Raw genomic sequence first — 15,543 nt, 5'->3', positions numbered from 1 at the left:
GGGAAACTGAGGCACACACAGGTGTCACACAAAAATATTACAGAAAATTCCCACTCTGTCACGGGTGAGCTGGACCTTTCAGAGGACTAGGAGTAGAGTGACAAGTGTGAAAAATCGGGAAAGGTGTGAGGGGCAATAGGAGCCTATATAAGAAAAGGCCCCAAATAGCGGGACTGTCCCTATCAAATCGGGACATCTGGTCACCCTAACTATGAGGAGCATGTGGCTCCCTCCCATCAGCTTTTTACTGAGTGACATTCACTGGCCTTTGTTATGCAGGAGGTCAGAGTAGACAATCCGAATGGCCTTTCTATCTGGGAATCTGTTCTTTCTAAGGATACCGCCCCCCTACTGTCACTGCTTAGATCAGGACGGCGTCTTTCTGACAAATCCACTTAAACTCAGCGCTGCACATTTCCGAACGCACCTGATTCCCCTTTATCACCCCACAGCTGTTTCTCACAGCTGGACCAGATACCGGAAACCTGTGGAACAAAGGGGGGGGGGGGGGGAGAAATAATCTGTGTTAGTGACTAGACTTCTCAAACAAAGGTCCGGAGAAGCGTCTCTTTGTATTAAATCTAATGGTCTGCTCAGCTGTAGGTTTTCCATTAGCTCTGCGTTTTCCCCTGCAAGGTTATAAATGTCACAAAGCTCCCACCACGTCTGGTCTCCATGCGGCTGTTGGGGACTGAATTTACCACCACGTCTGGTCTCCATGCGGCTGTTGAGGACTGGGCTCACCACTTTAGCCTAGAGGCGCCAGTGGGAAAGCGTGGATTGGAAGAAAGTTTGCCAGGCTCTCTGCTGAGTGTGGCTCTTTGTCTCCTCCTTGTCAGTGGTTGGGCCACAAAAGTGCCCAACGTCCAGTCCTTTCTCTCAAGCAGTCGTGTGCATCCTTTCAGACCCGGCAGTCCCATGATTGGCCTGAGAATCAAGGGGAAGTTGCCTACCTAATAACATTCAGCATCGCCTTTAATTCCTGACAGGAGGGGACTTGACTTAGTGTTAGAAGAAGCCGGAAAATGGAATTTCCATTCCATGGAATATTCCAAAAATATCAGGAGGTTTGTTGGTGATTTTTTTTGCTGCTGTTCTCAATCAGAACGAAACATTGACATTTACAGCAAAATGAGGTTTCCAAAAATTTCGTTTTGGAAACATCTAAACAGACCTCATCGAAATGTTTCAATCAGATCAAAGTCTTTTGACTGTTATGTTGTAATGTAATATACAATGGAATCAAATGGATGGCGCTGAAATAAACTGTTGCGATCATTTGCCATCAAAAATTGAGAAAAACCGATACATTCACAGGCAACGTGTCAATTGCATGGAATGGGTGTTTTCTGAGACGTGGTTTTCATCTAAAAACTTCAGGCGACCTAACTACGTCTCTCAGGGCTGTGAAAATTGTTGCGTCCTGTGCAACGTTGTAAGGTTGACCTCCCCCCTAGCTGTAGCTAGGTTAATGGAAGAACCAGCCCCTGCCTCTCGGAGAGGTGGACTACCTACAACAACAGGAAAACCCCTTCGGTCGATGTGTAGGAAGGGTCTACAGTTTGGTGCTACAGCGTCACACCTGCTGCACCACTGTAGCCGCTGTAGCGTAGACATTCCTAGAGGGAAAGCTGTTCCGTTGGGAATTCCCCCCCCCCCCCCCGGCTCTCTGTATTATGTATGTTCTTGTAATGCTTAGAGGCCCCAACCAAGATCAGGACTCCATTGTGCTGGGCGTTTTAGCTACACACTTAGCAAGAGGCAGTTCTTTCCTCCAGAGGCCTGCAATCTAAATACCCAAAACACCCAAAGAATAATTATTCCTTATGACAGCTGGGGAGTGGAGGCCCAGAGAGTTTAAATGACTTAGCCGAGGTCACGCAGGGAGTCTGTTCGTAAATCCAGATTGCCTGAGCCCCAGTTCAAGGCCAGCCTTTCTCTCCGACTCTGCAAACCTCCAAAGTTACTTAATTATATGCTTTTCTCAAGACACTTGAAATATTTAACAGCAAGAAACACTCACAGATTTTGGTTTAAGATGGAGCCGTCCACCCAGGTCCATTTCTCCTCTGGGGATGTAACGTTAAGCCCAATCCAAACGGGATATTTCCCTTGTGTGACGTTCTGTATGAACTCCTGTGGAGAAAAGCAGGAGTGTGAATTTAGCCTGGGGGAAAAGCAATCGTTCCCAAGGACACAAGAGAACTTAACCCACAATCTCCAAAGAGGCTTTGAGTTGAACCCAAAACAAGCAAGGGAATTGTTTTTCCCTATAGAACTGGCATATAACACTTGTTAGGACACTAACGGCTAGGTCTCAAAATTTAATTGTAAACAGGGAATCGTCACTGGGCAGGTGTGTTTCCAATGGCGTCCCACAGGGACTGGTTCTTGGCCTTAAGCTATTGAACATTTTTACCAAGGACCTGGAAGAAAAAATAAAATCATCATTGATAAAGTGTACAGCAGACATAACAATTGGGGGCACGATAAATAATGAGGAGGATAGGTCAGGGATACAGAGCGAGCTGGAAGGGCACAAGCCAATATTATGTGTTTTTAATATGGCTAAATGTATATCGCTAAGAACAAAGAATGCAGGATGGGGCCTCTACCCTGGGAAGCCGTGATGCTGAAAAAGATTTAGGGGTCACAGTGGATAATCAGCTGAACATGAGTTCCTAGTGGGACACTGTGGCCAAAAGAGCCAATGTGACCCTGGATGCTTAAACGGGAATATTGAATGGAGCAGAGAGGTTATTTTACCTCTCAATTTGGCCCTGGTGTGACCACTGCTGGAATCCTGGGTCCAGTTCTAGTGCCCACAGTTCAGGAAGGATCTTGCTAAATTGCAGAGGGGGCAGAGAAAAGCCACGAGAATGATTAAAGGATTTGAAAACCTGCCTTAGAGTGATAGACTCACGGAGCTCAATCTATTTAGCTTAGCAAAGAGAAGATTAAGGGATGACGTAATCATAGTCTGTAAGTACCTACATGAGAAACAGGTATTTAATAATGGGCTTTTCAATCTAGCAGACAAAGGTAGAACATGATCCAATGGCTGGAAGTTGAAGCTAGACAGACTCACACTGGAAATAAGGTGTAAATTTTTAAGAGTGAGGGTAATTAACCATTGGAACAATTTACCAAGGGTCGTTGTAGATTCTCAGTCACTGACAATTTTTCAACCCAGATTTAAAACAAGAGGCATTTTTCACAAGCCTGAGCAACATAGCTAGGTTGACCTAAGTTTTAAGCGTAGGATGCACACTTATTTTTCACATTACCATCTCGTCCTGGTCCTGGATCACCAGGATGTGAGACCTCTTCCTTGGACAGTCATCACGGCTCCCATTCCAGTCCTTATTCCCTTTAGAGAACCAGTAGCACTTTCCTCTGTGCGACAGCCAATCCATGGGACAGAGTTTGCACTCAGAGCCTACACCTGGGGGAAAGGGACCCAGCATTAATGGGGCTAAAGACACTTCATAGTTCAACACTTTCCATGCAGCGGGTTCAGGCACTTGACTGCGAGTCGGGTGATCTAGCTTCAGTTCCCAGCTCTGCCACACACGCTACTGTGTGACCTGAGAAAAAGTCATGGCAACCTGCTGTGCCTCAGTTTCCACATCTGTCATATAAGGATAGCACTGCTTTGTTCATCTGTCTTGTAAGTTCTTTGGGGCAGGGACTGTCTCTCCCTGTGTGTCTGTGCAGCACCCGGCACAACGGGGCCCTGATCTCAGCTGGGGCAGGGACTGTCTCTCACTGGGTGTGTGGCATGATGGGTAGACACCTGATGTCCCTTCATGCCATGTCCCATCACAGCCTCTGCCTTCTATCTCACTCTGTTCTAGCCCATCCCTTCTCCTCCCACTCGCCTGTGCTCCCCCACGTGGTACTGTATATACCGAGAGCTACCCTAGCTGGCCACTAGGTGTCACTGCTGCTCCCCAGTCCCATCTGAAAATGCTTGTATGGTACCCAGTGCAGAGAAGCTCTGGAGGATGGGCGGGTGGTGGCACATGTGGGCCGAGTAGCAGAAAGGGACTTTTCTAGGAGGAGCCCTGACAGATGCACTAGAGCAGCCTAAGGAGCTAGACAGGCGGACAGCTCAGGCACGAAAGGAGCTGTGGTTACCTGTTGCGTTGCTTTGTGTTTGCAGCTCGCACAGATTCTGTCTCAGATGAGTGAGGACGTCCTCTGGGCTGCTGCTGCTGCTGCCTTCTGCGCTGTTCAATCTTCTCTGCCCGGAATCACTGTCCGCAGGGGCATTTGGGGGTGTTCCCGTCCGGCCTTCATGAGAGCCACACTGGAAAACTTCCCCACACAGCATCATTGTGAACAGAGGTTAGAGAACTGCCGCGTATGTGTGTGTAATAAAGCACTGAATAATATGGATCCCAGTCAGTCACTTTGGAGAAAAAACTGAACTGTTATAAATCCAGAGGTAAATTCTATTCTGTTTCTATCTAAATACAAAGGTGAAACAGGTACGTATCAGTGTTTACATCCCCCTTTCCTATTACATGTAGTAATCTCTTAGCGCTTTCACATTTCTCTCGCCTGCTTTTGTCTGTTTCCAGCTGGCCCTGGAGTTCTTTTATTTTGAATGATTTTCCCTGGGCTCAATTTGCCTCTGCCTCATTCGTTTCATTCTTTGGCGTCAGCATCTTTGCTTTATGTTATCAGTAGAACAGGTCTGAAAAACCTGAAGGAACAGTTTTCTGTGGGGAAAATGCAGTTTCATCAAAATTGAAACATTTTGCAGGAATTTGTCTGTTTCAATGAAATTTTTGATGAGGAAAAAATCTAAAGGAATTGTTTTGACATGCTCATTTTGTTTAAAAATGTTTCAATAAGGTAAAAAAACATTTTCTTTTAACTTTATCATTTTGTGTGAGTAACAGTAGTGGGGAAATTAGACTGGGGGTGGATGAGTCATTACACTAACTAAAAACTATTTCCCCATGCTAATTTTCATCTAATTTCTCCCCTACTGTTACTCACACCTTCTCGTCAACTGTTTGAAATAGGCCATCTTGATTATCACTACAAAAGTTTTTTTTCTCCTGCTGATAATAGCCCACCTTAATCGATTGGTCTCGTGAGAGTTGGTATGGCAACCTCCATTTTTTCATGTTCTCTGTGTATCTATATATTTTCCACTGCATGCATCCGATGAAGTGGGCTTTAGCCCACAAAAGCTTATGCTCAACTAAATTTGTTAGTCTCTAAGGTGCCACAAGTACTCCTCGCTCTTTCTGCTAATTATGATACTTTAAATGTCAACATCGTTAGCTATCACTGTGCAACATCACATGTGAGAAAGGAGAAGGAAGATCATATTTTGAAGAGACTCCAGCCGATAGGACCAGAAGCAGGGACTGCTGCAGTGAGGGGAGGAGAATAACTGGGGAATAGCAGGCTAGGACTGGGGAATAAGAGGCTCGGTGGCGGTTACAGTGGATTATAAATGGAATATGAGTCAACAATGTGAGGCAGTTGCAAAAAAGGCTCTATCATCCTGGGGTGTATTAACAGGAGTGTCGAATGTACAATACAGGAGGTGATTGTCCTGATCTACTCAGCACTGGTGAGGCCTCACCTGGAAGACTGTGTCTGATTCTGGGTGCCACACTTTGGGAGACGTGGACAAATTGGAGAGAGCCCAGAGGAGAGCAACAAAAATGATCAACGATTTAGAAAGTCTGACCTAAGAGGCAAGGCTAAAAAAACCTGGGCCTGCTTAACCCTGAGAAAAGAAGACTGAGCAAGGACCTGACAACAGTCTTCAAATATGTGCAGGTCTGTTATGAAGAGGAGAGTGATCAATTGTTCTCTATGTCCATTAAAGGCAGGCGAGAAGTAATGGGCTGAATCTGTAGCAAGGGCGATTCAGGTTCGATATTAGGAAGAACTTTCTAACTGTAAGAGAAGTTAAACTCTGGACCAGGCTTCCAAGAGAGGTTCTGGAGGCCTCATCACTGGCGGTGTTTAAGGACAGGTTGGACAAACGCCTGTCAGGGATGGTCTAGGTGTATTTGCTCCTGCCTCATTGCAGACGGCTGGACTTGATGTAACTGTTTATTTGATTTTTTTTCTTCCTATGTGTAGCAATGTGCACTTGTCTTTAACAAATTTCATCATGTCAATTTCAGACCAATTCTCCAATTTGTCAAGGTTGTTTTGAATTCTGATCCTGTCCTCCAAAGTGCGTGCAACCCCTCTCAGCGTGGTGTCATCTGCAAAATTTATAAGCTCACTCTCCACTCCATTGTCCAAACTCACTAGTTACTTCTGAAAAGTGTTCTAGGGTCTGACAGAGGAGGAAAAACACTCTTAAAAATGTCAGGAAATGGGATTGTAAATAGAGCTGGTTGAAATTTTTCTTTTTTATTAAAAATTTCAAAAATTTAAAAACTATCTGTTTTCACACTAGACATATTTTGTTTTATAAAATTTGTCCTGGTGTTTGGAAACCACAGAGCCTCTTGTGTGAGACACAACAGGAGAGTGTCAAGAATTGACATGCACACTCATCGTATCAAGGAGTCGGATTAAAAACATCTTGTACCAACATATTACAACCTGTGCCAATCAAAACACAGTGGCAAACCGAAAACTGAAATAATTTTGACAAATGGAAAAAAGCCCAACAATTTTTTCACAAACAGAACAAAGCACTGAAAACTTTTCAGTGAAATTGTTTGTACAACTGACAAGTTGTCGGAACCAAAAAATTGTTTCCAGATATACAAGACTTTTTTTTTTATGAAAAAAATTGTTCACAAACTTTTGATCAGCTTTGATTGTAAATGGTTTGACGGTCAAGAGAACCCAGTAGCAGTGACACATTTAGCTTGTTTTTCTTTTTTTTTAAATTGACAAGATTTAAAGGTGATGGTCTCTTTAAGGCCCCTAATCAGGAAACCACTGAAGCACATCCTTCATTTTAAAAGCGTCCATATGTGCTTACCTGAACTGGGGCCATTTCCTGCTCAGGGGCCATTTCTTCATTATGTTACTAATGATGTGGTATCTGAATATAGGACAGCAGTTCTCAAACTGTAACCCATGACGAACCAGTGAGCACTTGGTGGTAGTAAAAGCTGGCCACACAGGACTAAATCTCTTTGCTTTTACCTGCTAAATTACTTTACACAATAGCAACAATTACATTATTTTCCTAACGTTACTCTTTCCAGTAAGCAGTAGCTGTCATTGGCACAGGGATTATAAATGTAAGAGATTATGTTCTGTGCACCAGGGAATCTGTAATCCCTGCTTCCCACAGCTTCCATTGGCTGGGAATGGCGAACCGCGGCCACTGGGTGCTGTAGGCGGCTGTGCCTGCGGACAGTCAGTCTAAACAAAGCGTCTCGCGATCTGCCAGTGGATTACCCTGATGGGCCGTGTGCGGCCGCTGGGCTGAAGGTTGCGCAGCACCGGTCCACGCTGTGGTGCACAGCTACGTGTCAGGGAACGGTTCTGGCAGGGAGGAGGCGGTGGGGTGAGGCTCGGCAGCAGGGAATTGCCAGAGACTTTCCCCACTGCTGGAGTCTTTCCCTACAATGGGTAAAGGCTCCACAGCAGGGAGCTGCCGGAGCCTTTCGCTGCTGACTTCTCATTGCCAGAGTCTTTCCCACTTCTGAACCTTCCCCTTTGGCGGGGAAAGACTCTGGCAGTGGGACACTGAAATAGAAATGGAGATGGGGAGACACTGCTTGGGTGAGTAGAGAGCTGTGTAGGGGGCATTCCTGAGACACTGAACCCTGGGGTATGTAATCTTAACTCTGTTCCCCTAGGCAGGGCCTCACCATCTACACTGCCACTTATACCCAAGTTGGGGGGGGGCATGTGGTGTATGTGCTCTGCACACCGCCGAAAAGAGTGTGCAGCGTAGATGGACCTTCACAGGCGGACTGCGCCATGGAAAACTTTGAGAATCCCCGATCGATGAATAGAAAATAGCTAAGCTGAATTACTAAGGCATCAGAAACTTCACCACCTGCGTATTTACAAAACAGACGGGATCCAGACACTTACCCAGGACAGTCAGAATGATCACGGCTAATGTCAGAATGATGCAAACAGCCCCCAAAATCCCTAGCATGCGTTTCCAACACTGGGAACTCAAAGGAGAATCTGTAAAACATGGAAAGTTTGGTGAGACAGCGTCAACCTTATCTTTGCCTTTTAAAATCTGGTCTCACGTTATGTCATTAGACATTGTTAGCCAGATAATATCCACAATGCAATACAAACCAAACTTTCTCATGCACCCCTATGTGTGGTAATTTACAGTACAGTTGCATAACCAGTCTTGGCTTGGTTTTTTGTTTTTTAAGCCTCACTGAAATCTACTAAAGTCAAGTGAAGAAAATGCTGCAGCCATTTTTCAAGTTATAGGTGAAGATTTTCAAAAGGGACAAGTGATTCTGGGGGCTCAAATTTAGAGACCTTAAAGGGCCTTGGTTTTCAGAAAGCACTGAGCACCCGCCCTCTGAACCCTCTGCAGTTTATCAAGATCCTTCTTGAATTGTAGATATCAGAACTGGACACAGTATTCTAGCAGCAGTCACATCAATGCCACATACAGAGGTAAAAAACCTTCTCTATTCCTACTCAGTATTCTCCTATTTATGGATCCAAGAATCACCTTTGCGTTCAGTTGCAGCCCCACACTGGGAGCTCACGTTCAGCTGGTCGGGAATTTGCCAACAAAACAGTTTTTGTCGGAAAATGCCGATTCATCAAACTTTCTCATGGAAGCGTATCAGTTCCAGCAAAGTTTGCTCAGGTTCAGGGGTGGTTATGGCATTTCCCCTGGGATGTGGGGGAGCCAGGCTCACATCCCTGCTATATCAAAGGATCTTATTTTTGTTCTGCTGCAGAATTAAAACAAAGGTCGAGACCACTACGTTTTTCACAAACGGGAATTCCTGTTGTCTGTCCAGCCCTAAAAATAAGCAGCTTTGAAAATCAGAGCCTGTGGGAATTGAATGCCCAAATCCCATTGATTTTGATTCAGTTTGGGTGTCCAAATCTCTTAGGCAGCACTGAAAATCTCAACCTTCAAGTGCAAATATCCCTTTCTGAACAGGAACAGGGAATGGCTGGTCACAGGGTAAAAGAAAAGCCTGTCTGACACACATCAGAATAATGGCGCTCTGCACTTCTGCTCTGCACTCATTCTCTCCCTGCCACATGCTCATGAAGCACAACTTTCTAATGTCCGTACCTTGGATCCTCCCTGGTGACAGGCGGGGGGTGGTTTTTTCCTGGCGTCGGAGGTTTAATACCGTGTAACCTTCTTCATCCTCCATCTTCCAGGCTTGCCCAGAAACCGACAAGAAGAGAAGAAACAAATGACCCTCCACAGACTCACCCTGTCCGACTGAGGGCTCAAGGCTGCAGAGGAAGCGCTGGCCCCACCTCGAGCTGTCAAACCACAGGATCTGCTCAGATGCAAGAGGCCGACCAACCTGCTCGCAAGCTGCAGGGCCTGGCACTGTGAAAGGGCAAGAGGATGGGAGCGTGGGTCAGAACATAACGCTAAGTGGGGGAGCACGTAAAGGGAGCAATCACAGGGCAAAGCTGGATCCGATGCCCTGAAATAAGTCACAGGGAAGTTGCAGGCTGCAGGCAGGACCGAGAGCAGCCAAGGCACTGGGGGGCTATTCTTGAGTCCGTCCCCACGCCCTGCTGCGCCTGTCAGCGATAAGAAACACATCTCTAAACATGCAATAAACAATGCCACGGGCCCAGTTCCCTGGTGGTGTAAATTGGTATCGCTCTTCTGAAGTCAACGGAGCTTCATTGATTGACACCAGCTGGGGGATCTGGTCCCATTGACCCCAATGGAGCTACGGCCAAGTCACACCAGCTCGGGTATCCGGCCCCCAAAAATGTTGGTTTGAAAACACAGAGATGAACGTGACCGTGTTAGACCCAGATCTTGCAAACACGGAAGCATTTGCTTAGCACGGGTGAGTTGTTTGCCGTGACTGCTTGGACTGGGAGCTCTTTGGGGCTGTCTTCTACTGATGTTTCTTTGGACAGCACCCAGCACAATGGAGCCAGATTATGACTGGGCCTCGGGCCTGGCATTATGGGCCTGGTATAACTGTGCTGCCATAATGCAAATAAAAATAATAGCCAAACGGGAGTCAGTAGGGCTAGTTCTGTGCGTAACGTTAGCCACGTGCATAAACGTTTGCAGGACTGGGGCTTCTTAAGGAACGTTGCACTTGCTGCAGTTGCACAGTGGATTTGAAAAGATCGGTATGATTCACAGACACTATGTATCGCACCAAAGTTTGTTTTGGGGTTTGGATGGGGAAGCCTTTGGTAAATGACTGATCTATCTTTCGTGTGCTGTATTAGTCACCTCACCACTGGCTATGCGCATTGGGTGAGATTTTCAAAGTTGCCTAGAATGTGTTTAAAACCCCTGATGGGGTTGAATATTGCAACTACAATGTTCAGCTAATGCTTCCATGCAGGGCTGTATGTGGGGCGAGCCAGGCGGCCGCCCAGGGCCCAAAGACAGAAGGATGGAAAATTGGGGTGGAAAAATTATGGAGAAAAAATGCTCAGGGCGTAAATATGCTTGGTCCCCTGGGGTGCTAAAATGCCAAGTTACAGCTCTGCTTCCACGTTGGTCAGGACAGAGGGGCACCGGCAGAGCTGTGTGTGGAACAGAAGCCCAGGGCCGGGGTAGCAGGAGACTGGGGGTTACAATTGAGGGGCACTGGCAGAGCTGGGCATGGAGGGAATCCCAGGGCTGGAGCAGTAGGGGGTTGTGGGCTGGGGCTGGGGGGCATTGGCAGAGCTGTGGGGGGAGCTGATGGGTGGGATAGCAGGGGGGCTGTGGATCAGGACTGAGAGGCACCAGCAGAGCTGGGGGTGGGTGGGGGTGAACCCGGAGGGGGGGGAGCTGTGGGTCAGGAGTACCTAACGGATTTAGATACTTCTGAAAATCCCACTAGGCCCCTCTCACCATCTTTAGGTGCCTAAACCCCTTTGGAAATCTGCCCCCTCCGTCCAGTTGACTTGCAATGAACCGCAGGCTCCTGGGTCACTTTTGAAAAGGGAGCCGTGGCTCTGAAGTGGCTCGGGCAGTGTCTTCGGCCCCATTAGACCCGAAACATGACGAGAGTTCGAGTTCCTGCAGGGAGGAAACAGGGGTGGGCGCAGGATGTGGTCGCTCCATTGCTGAGGCTCCTGTGACAGAGTTTCCAGTAGGTTCTGCAGGGACGGCCAATAAATACCAGGCCTAGAACGGCAGGACGGGAGGATGTTCTAAGAAGAATCTCTCGTTTCTACACTTCGTACGGTGAGTGACCCTGGGTCACTCCTCTGGACGGAGCGCGGTGCATCCCTTGGGTGCCATCCTCCTACCCCCTCTGCTTCAGGGACTCCCTGCAACCCTCCCCCATGCCAGGGTCTCTGTGTGCCCCCCATTCCCTCCTCCCCCATGCTCTACGCACCCCCTGCCTTCTGCCAAGGGGTCTCCTCCGGGTCACAAAGGGAGTCTGTGTTCTCCCTCATTCCCTCCCACACCCCATGCCAGGTGCTGTGTGTGCCCCCCCCCGCCCCATTCTCCAGCATCATCCCCAATTCTCCTTCCCATGCCAGGGGCTCTGCATGCCACCCAACCCACCAGGCCAGAAGCTGTGTACGCCCTTCATTCCCCCTTCTCTCCCATAGTAGGGCCCCCTTCTCCCCCCTGCCTGGCATTCTGGGTATGCTCTTTTTCCCAGCTATTGTTATTTCTTGGCCAACAGTCACCATTCATCCTACAGGTCATTGCCTTGCATGAGGCTAGAAGTGGAGAATTTGGTGCCAAACTGCCCAGAAACACTCATTGATTATTTTTTTTGTCTTAAACTTCATTCAAAACATATACCATTGTTGTCTATCCCTGCCCTTGAAATCAAGGAAGTGAATCGTTAAGGACCCTGCCAATCCTAGCTTGCCCACATGACAGAGACGTTGCTATTACAAAAAAGAGAGAAATGCATATTGCATCACAACACCCTTAACTCTGACCCCTGGATTTGCATTTTTTCCCCATGGATTTTTGTGATCTCTATTTCGGTATCTTGTATTTATTCCAATTTAAAGGAAAATATAAAAACGTGGCTAGGCAGGCTCCACGGTCCCTGCCCCAGGGAGCTGACAATCTAAGAGACAACAGATAGATACAGATCGACGGGAGCACAAGGAAACACTGACACAATAGTGGTCAGCACGCTCGGCCGTGGTCGCAGCACACCAGCAGTCTGACCACTGTCAGGTTTGCTGCAGGTATCGCGGCACAAGAGAGTTTGGAGGAGAGACTTGAAGGTGGATAATGAGTTCGTTTTGCAGATTTTTACAGGGAGCTTTTCTAGGGCTTCGTTTGTTAAAAGAAGAGGGGCTGGGTGCAAAAGCAGCAGATGATGGTGTCCTCTGCAAACGTGAGCTCGCACACATTGGACGTGTGAGGTCACACCTTGCACGCCTGGGAAGAGGAGGTGCCAGGCTAAGTACTGAGCTTCTCCCAAGGGTGCGGGAAGCCTCAAGGGGTTTGTGTGAAAATGCAACAAGTGGGCAATGGAGGATCAGAGGCGGAAGTTTTGCAACATCCCAAGTGGGACACAGGTTGAGAAACGTGAGGGTCTCTGTGAGGCCCCCAGTGCCTCAAACCCAGCCAGACAAAGAGCTCCTGGGATGTTTCCTTCTCAGCTGGGCAGCCAATGGCCGGGAACGGTTGGCTGCAGACAAACACCCAGCGCTGCACAAACACTAAAGAAGGGAAAAGCTGCAGCAGTCATGGGAGAGCAGGTGCTTTGCCCCCACCTGCACTGTGGGTGGTGGCCTTGGGATGCAGGTGAGAACTGATTTAACGTGGGTGTGTGGGCGGTAACGTGGCTATTTGGGCATGGAGATCAGGGGTGTGTGTGGAGGGTAGTGTGGCTGTTTGGGGATGGGGATTAGGTAGGTAGGGATTTGTGTGTGTGTGTGTGTGTGTGTGTTAGTTTATGTGGCTATTTGGGGATGGAGATCAGGTGTGGGTGTGGAGGGTAGTGTAGCTATTTGGGGATGGAGATCAGGTGTGGGTGTGAATGCAGCAAATTGGCAGGGACCTGGAAGGAGTAAACTTTTACCAGGAGAGGACAATGAGGAGCCATCCTGCCTTGTTCTCTAGACCAGAGGTTCTCAAACCAGGGGGTGCAGAATGTATGGAGGGGGAGGGCGAGAGAAGCTGGGGGGAGGGGGGGAACGTATCGCACAGCTGTTACCCACAGCAGGGCATGACTAGCAAAGCTGATTCCTCCAGACATGTCAGCTCCACAGGTCTGCGTTTGCTTTTGTTACAATGGCTCGTTGGCTCTGTTTGAATCAACGCCTTCCTGGGTTGAATATCTAGGGGGAGTTGTGTGTTGAGTTTTTGTATTCGTATATGTAGGTGTGGCAGGTGGGGGGGGGGACATAAACTACTCCCAACACACAGAATGGGGGTGCGATCACACACATTTGAGAAACTCTCCTCTCAATGGGGTCTTGTTTCTTTTAAAATGTATTCGAGCCGGTTTGTGTAAAGTGTAAGCATCCTGGTCTGAAAGCCAAGCTGTTACTTGTCTTCTATTTAAAGTTTTACTATGCTTTCTAGCCTCTTGAAAAAGAGGGTTCACTCCGCCAAAGCTCCCAACTTCCCTGGGTTTGTAATATATTTTGTTTAAAAGAGCCGTCGGCGTAGACATGACTGCTAACGGTACCATCTTTTACTACCACAAGTATAAAAATGGACACACACATATTGACACATTTTAAATACATTTTATTAATTGCCTGGTTTAACATAATCTTTTTTTTTTTGTTTGTTTGTTTTGTTTTGTTTTTACAGACAGCTGTAAAATGGACGCCATCCCCCCCCCCCCCCCCACGGTAAGTCTGAGCTGATTCATTCTTCCATTTTGTTTTTACAGACGGCTGTAAAATGGATGCCATCACCCCCACGGTAAGTCTGAGCTGGTTCATTCTTCCATTTTGTTTTTACAGATGGCTGTAAAATGGACGCCATCACCCCCTGGTAAGTCTGAGCTGGTTCATTCTTCCATTTTGTCCTTTTTTTGGCTGTGAAAAGGACATGAGCAAAAACAGCTGATGTTCGATCTATTTACTCCCACCGGGTTACTGATACGCAAGTTCTTTAAGGCGTCTAGAAAGGCATCGTCGAGCTGTTAAAACATTTTCAAAAACAAAACAGTATAAGTACACCAACCGCTTGGTTGATTTTTAAATTTACACAAACACCCATTCCTAGCCTCGTTACCCCCTCTTCTACCGTCGTTTCTTAATCATTCATTTACCTGAGCGCCGTCTTTTCCGTTTGCCTTGTCCCCCGGTAACTCCTCCGAGCGGCAATCTGAGGGGGTGGACAAAGAGAGGCCATCAGGCTCATCGGGGGGCCTCACGAGGGTGTCGGGTTTGGGTTCCGACGTATCCATCAACGGCTGGGCATTCGGGCTCCCTTCGGTCACTCCCTCCTCCTCAGAACTGTCGCTGACGTAGCGCCTGTGCCACATAAGTATGGTGCTTGGGTCTAAAACAAAGTCCGAATTTCTGACGGGGGTGTTGAAGGAGTCCATGTTTCCTCTCAGCAGCCTTTCTAAAAACCCCGTGTCCTTGATAAGAAATGGCCTCCTCTGTCCGGCGCTGGAACTTATAGGGTAATGGTGTTGCACTCGGATTGGCGGAGTTCTTAGAGGGGCATTGGCAGAGCTGGGATGAGGGGTGAGCCTAGTACTGGAATACACTGGTAGATAACGCTCTAGGTCAGCCTATCTGTGGCACCAGACAGTATTTCATTCTTAACAGCCAACATGCCTGCGATTGACAGAGATTAGTAACAATGTCCTGGCTACTTAGGGTCTTTCCTCTCTTTATTTCTGTTCTGTTCTTTTTAGAAAATTCCCGGCCAGTGTGTCTTGGCTGCCTGACAGAGTGTGACTCTGACTCAGATGAGAATCCCATTTTCTCAGTGAAACTGACCCAATCCCCACAGTTCAGTCCCATTGATTCTTTAGAGGATGTTTCTTCTTCCTCATGAGACTGGGCTCAGAGGCAGGCTCTGTTGGTCCCAGCAGAAGATAACGTGGTGAGTGAGCTCCCTTGTGCGTCATCCCTGGGGGTTGGGGGTTGTAGCAGGAGCAGCTGCTGTAGTTACACTTACAAACCAGTTGCCATTAGAACCTCCTGCTTCCAGATGCCTGGAGCTGTGTAGCTTTCCCAGAGCAGGGATGGGGCAATGCCAGAGCGGGATGCTTCGTTCCAGGGACTGGTTGAGGTTGATCCTGAGCTCGTTGCTGGGATCGTGTCTAATTGACGGACAGGGAGTCTCTGGTCTGTAGGAGACGGATCAGTCATTCTGGTCTCTCTCCGTGAGTAGGTGAGAGACATGATCCGAAATTAATGGCTGGTCTCATGGCCAATAGAGAAGAGAGTCTGTGTGAGTGGCACTGCTGGCTGAGAGGGTAGAAGGTAGAGCCT

The 15,543-nt window shown here is 47.7% G+C and overlaps 1 protein-coding gene across 1 annotated transcript; it reads right to left on the bottom strand.

Moving 5' to 3' along the window:
- Positions 1 to 292: 292 nt before the first annotated feature.
- Positions 293 to 14,642, bottom strand: LOC123345767 (killer cell lectin-like receptor subfamily F member 1). The gene is made up of 7 exons (XM_044982816.1): positions 14,364 to 14,642; positions 9,245 to 9,524; positions 8,050 to 8,148; positions 4,141 to 4,320; positions 3,288 to 3,445; positions 2,024 to 2,136; positions 293 to 485 (listed from the first exon to the last, which is right to left on the bottom strand). Exons 1-7 carry the CDS (start codon positions 14,640 to 14,642, stop codon positions 362 to 364), a joined length of 1,233 nt encoding a protein of 410 aa, XP_044838751.1. The 3' UTR covers positions 293 to 361.
- Positions 14,643 to 15,543: the final 901 nt, after the last annotated feature.

The sequence above is a fragment of the Mauremys mutica genome, chromosome 12 (genome assembly GCF_020497125.1).
Source record: "Mauremys mutica isolate MM-2020 ecotype Southern chromosome 12, ASM2049712v1, whole genome shotgun sequence".
In the NCBI taxonomy this organism is placed as follows: Eukaryota; Metazoa; Chordata; order Testudines; family Geoemydidae; genus Mauremys; species Mauremys mutica.
This window is presented reverse-complemented; position numbering and strand designations above follow the sequence as displayed.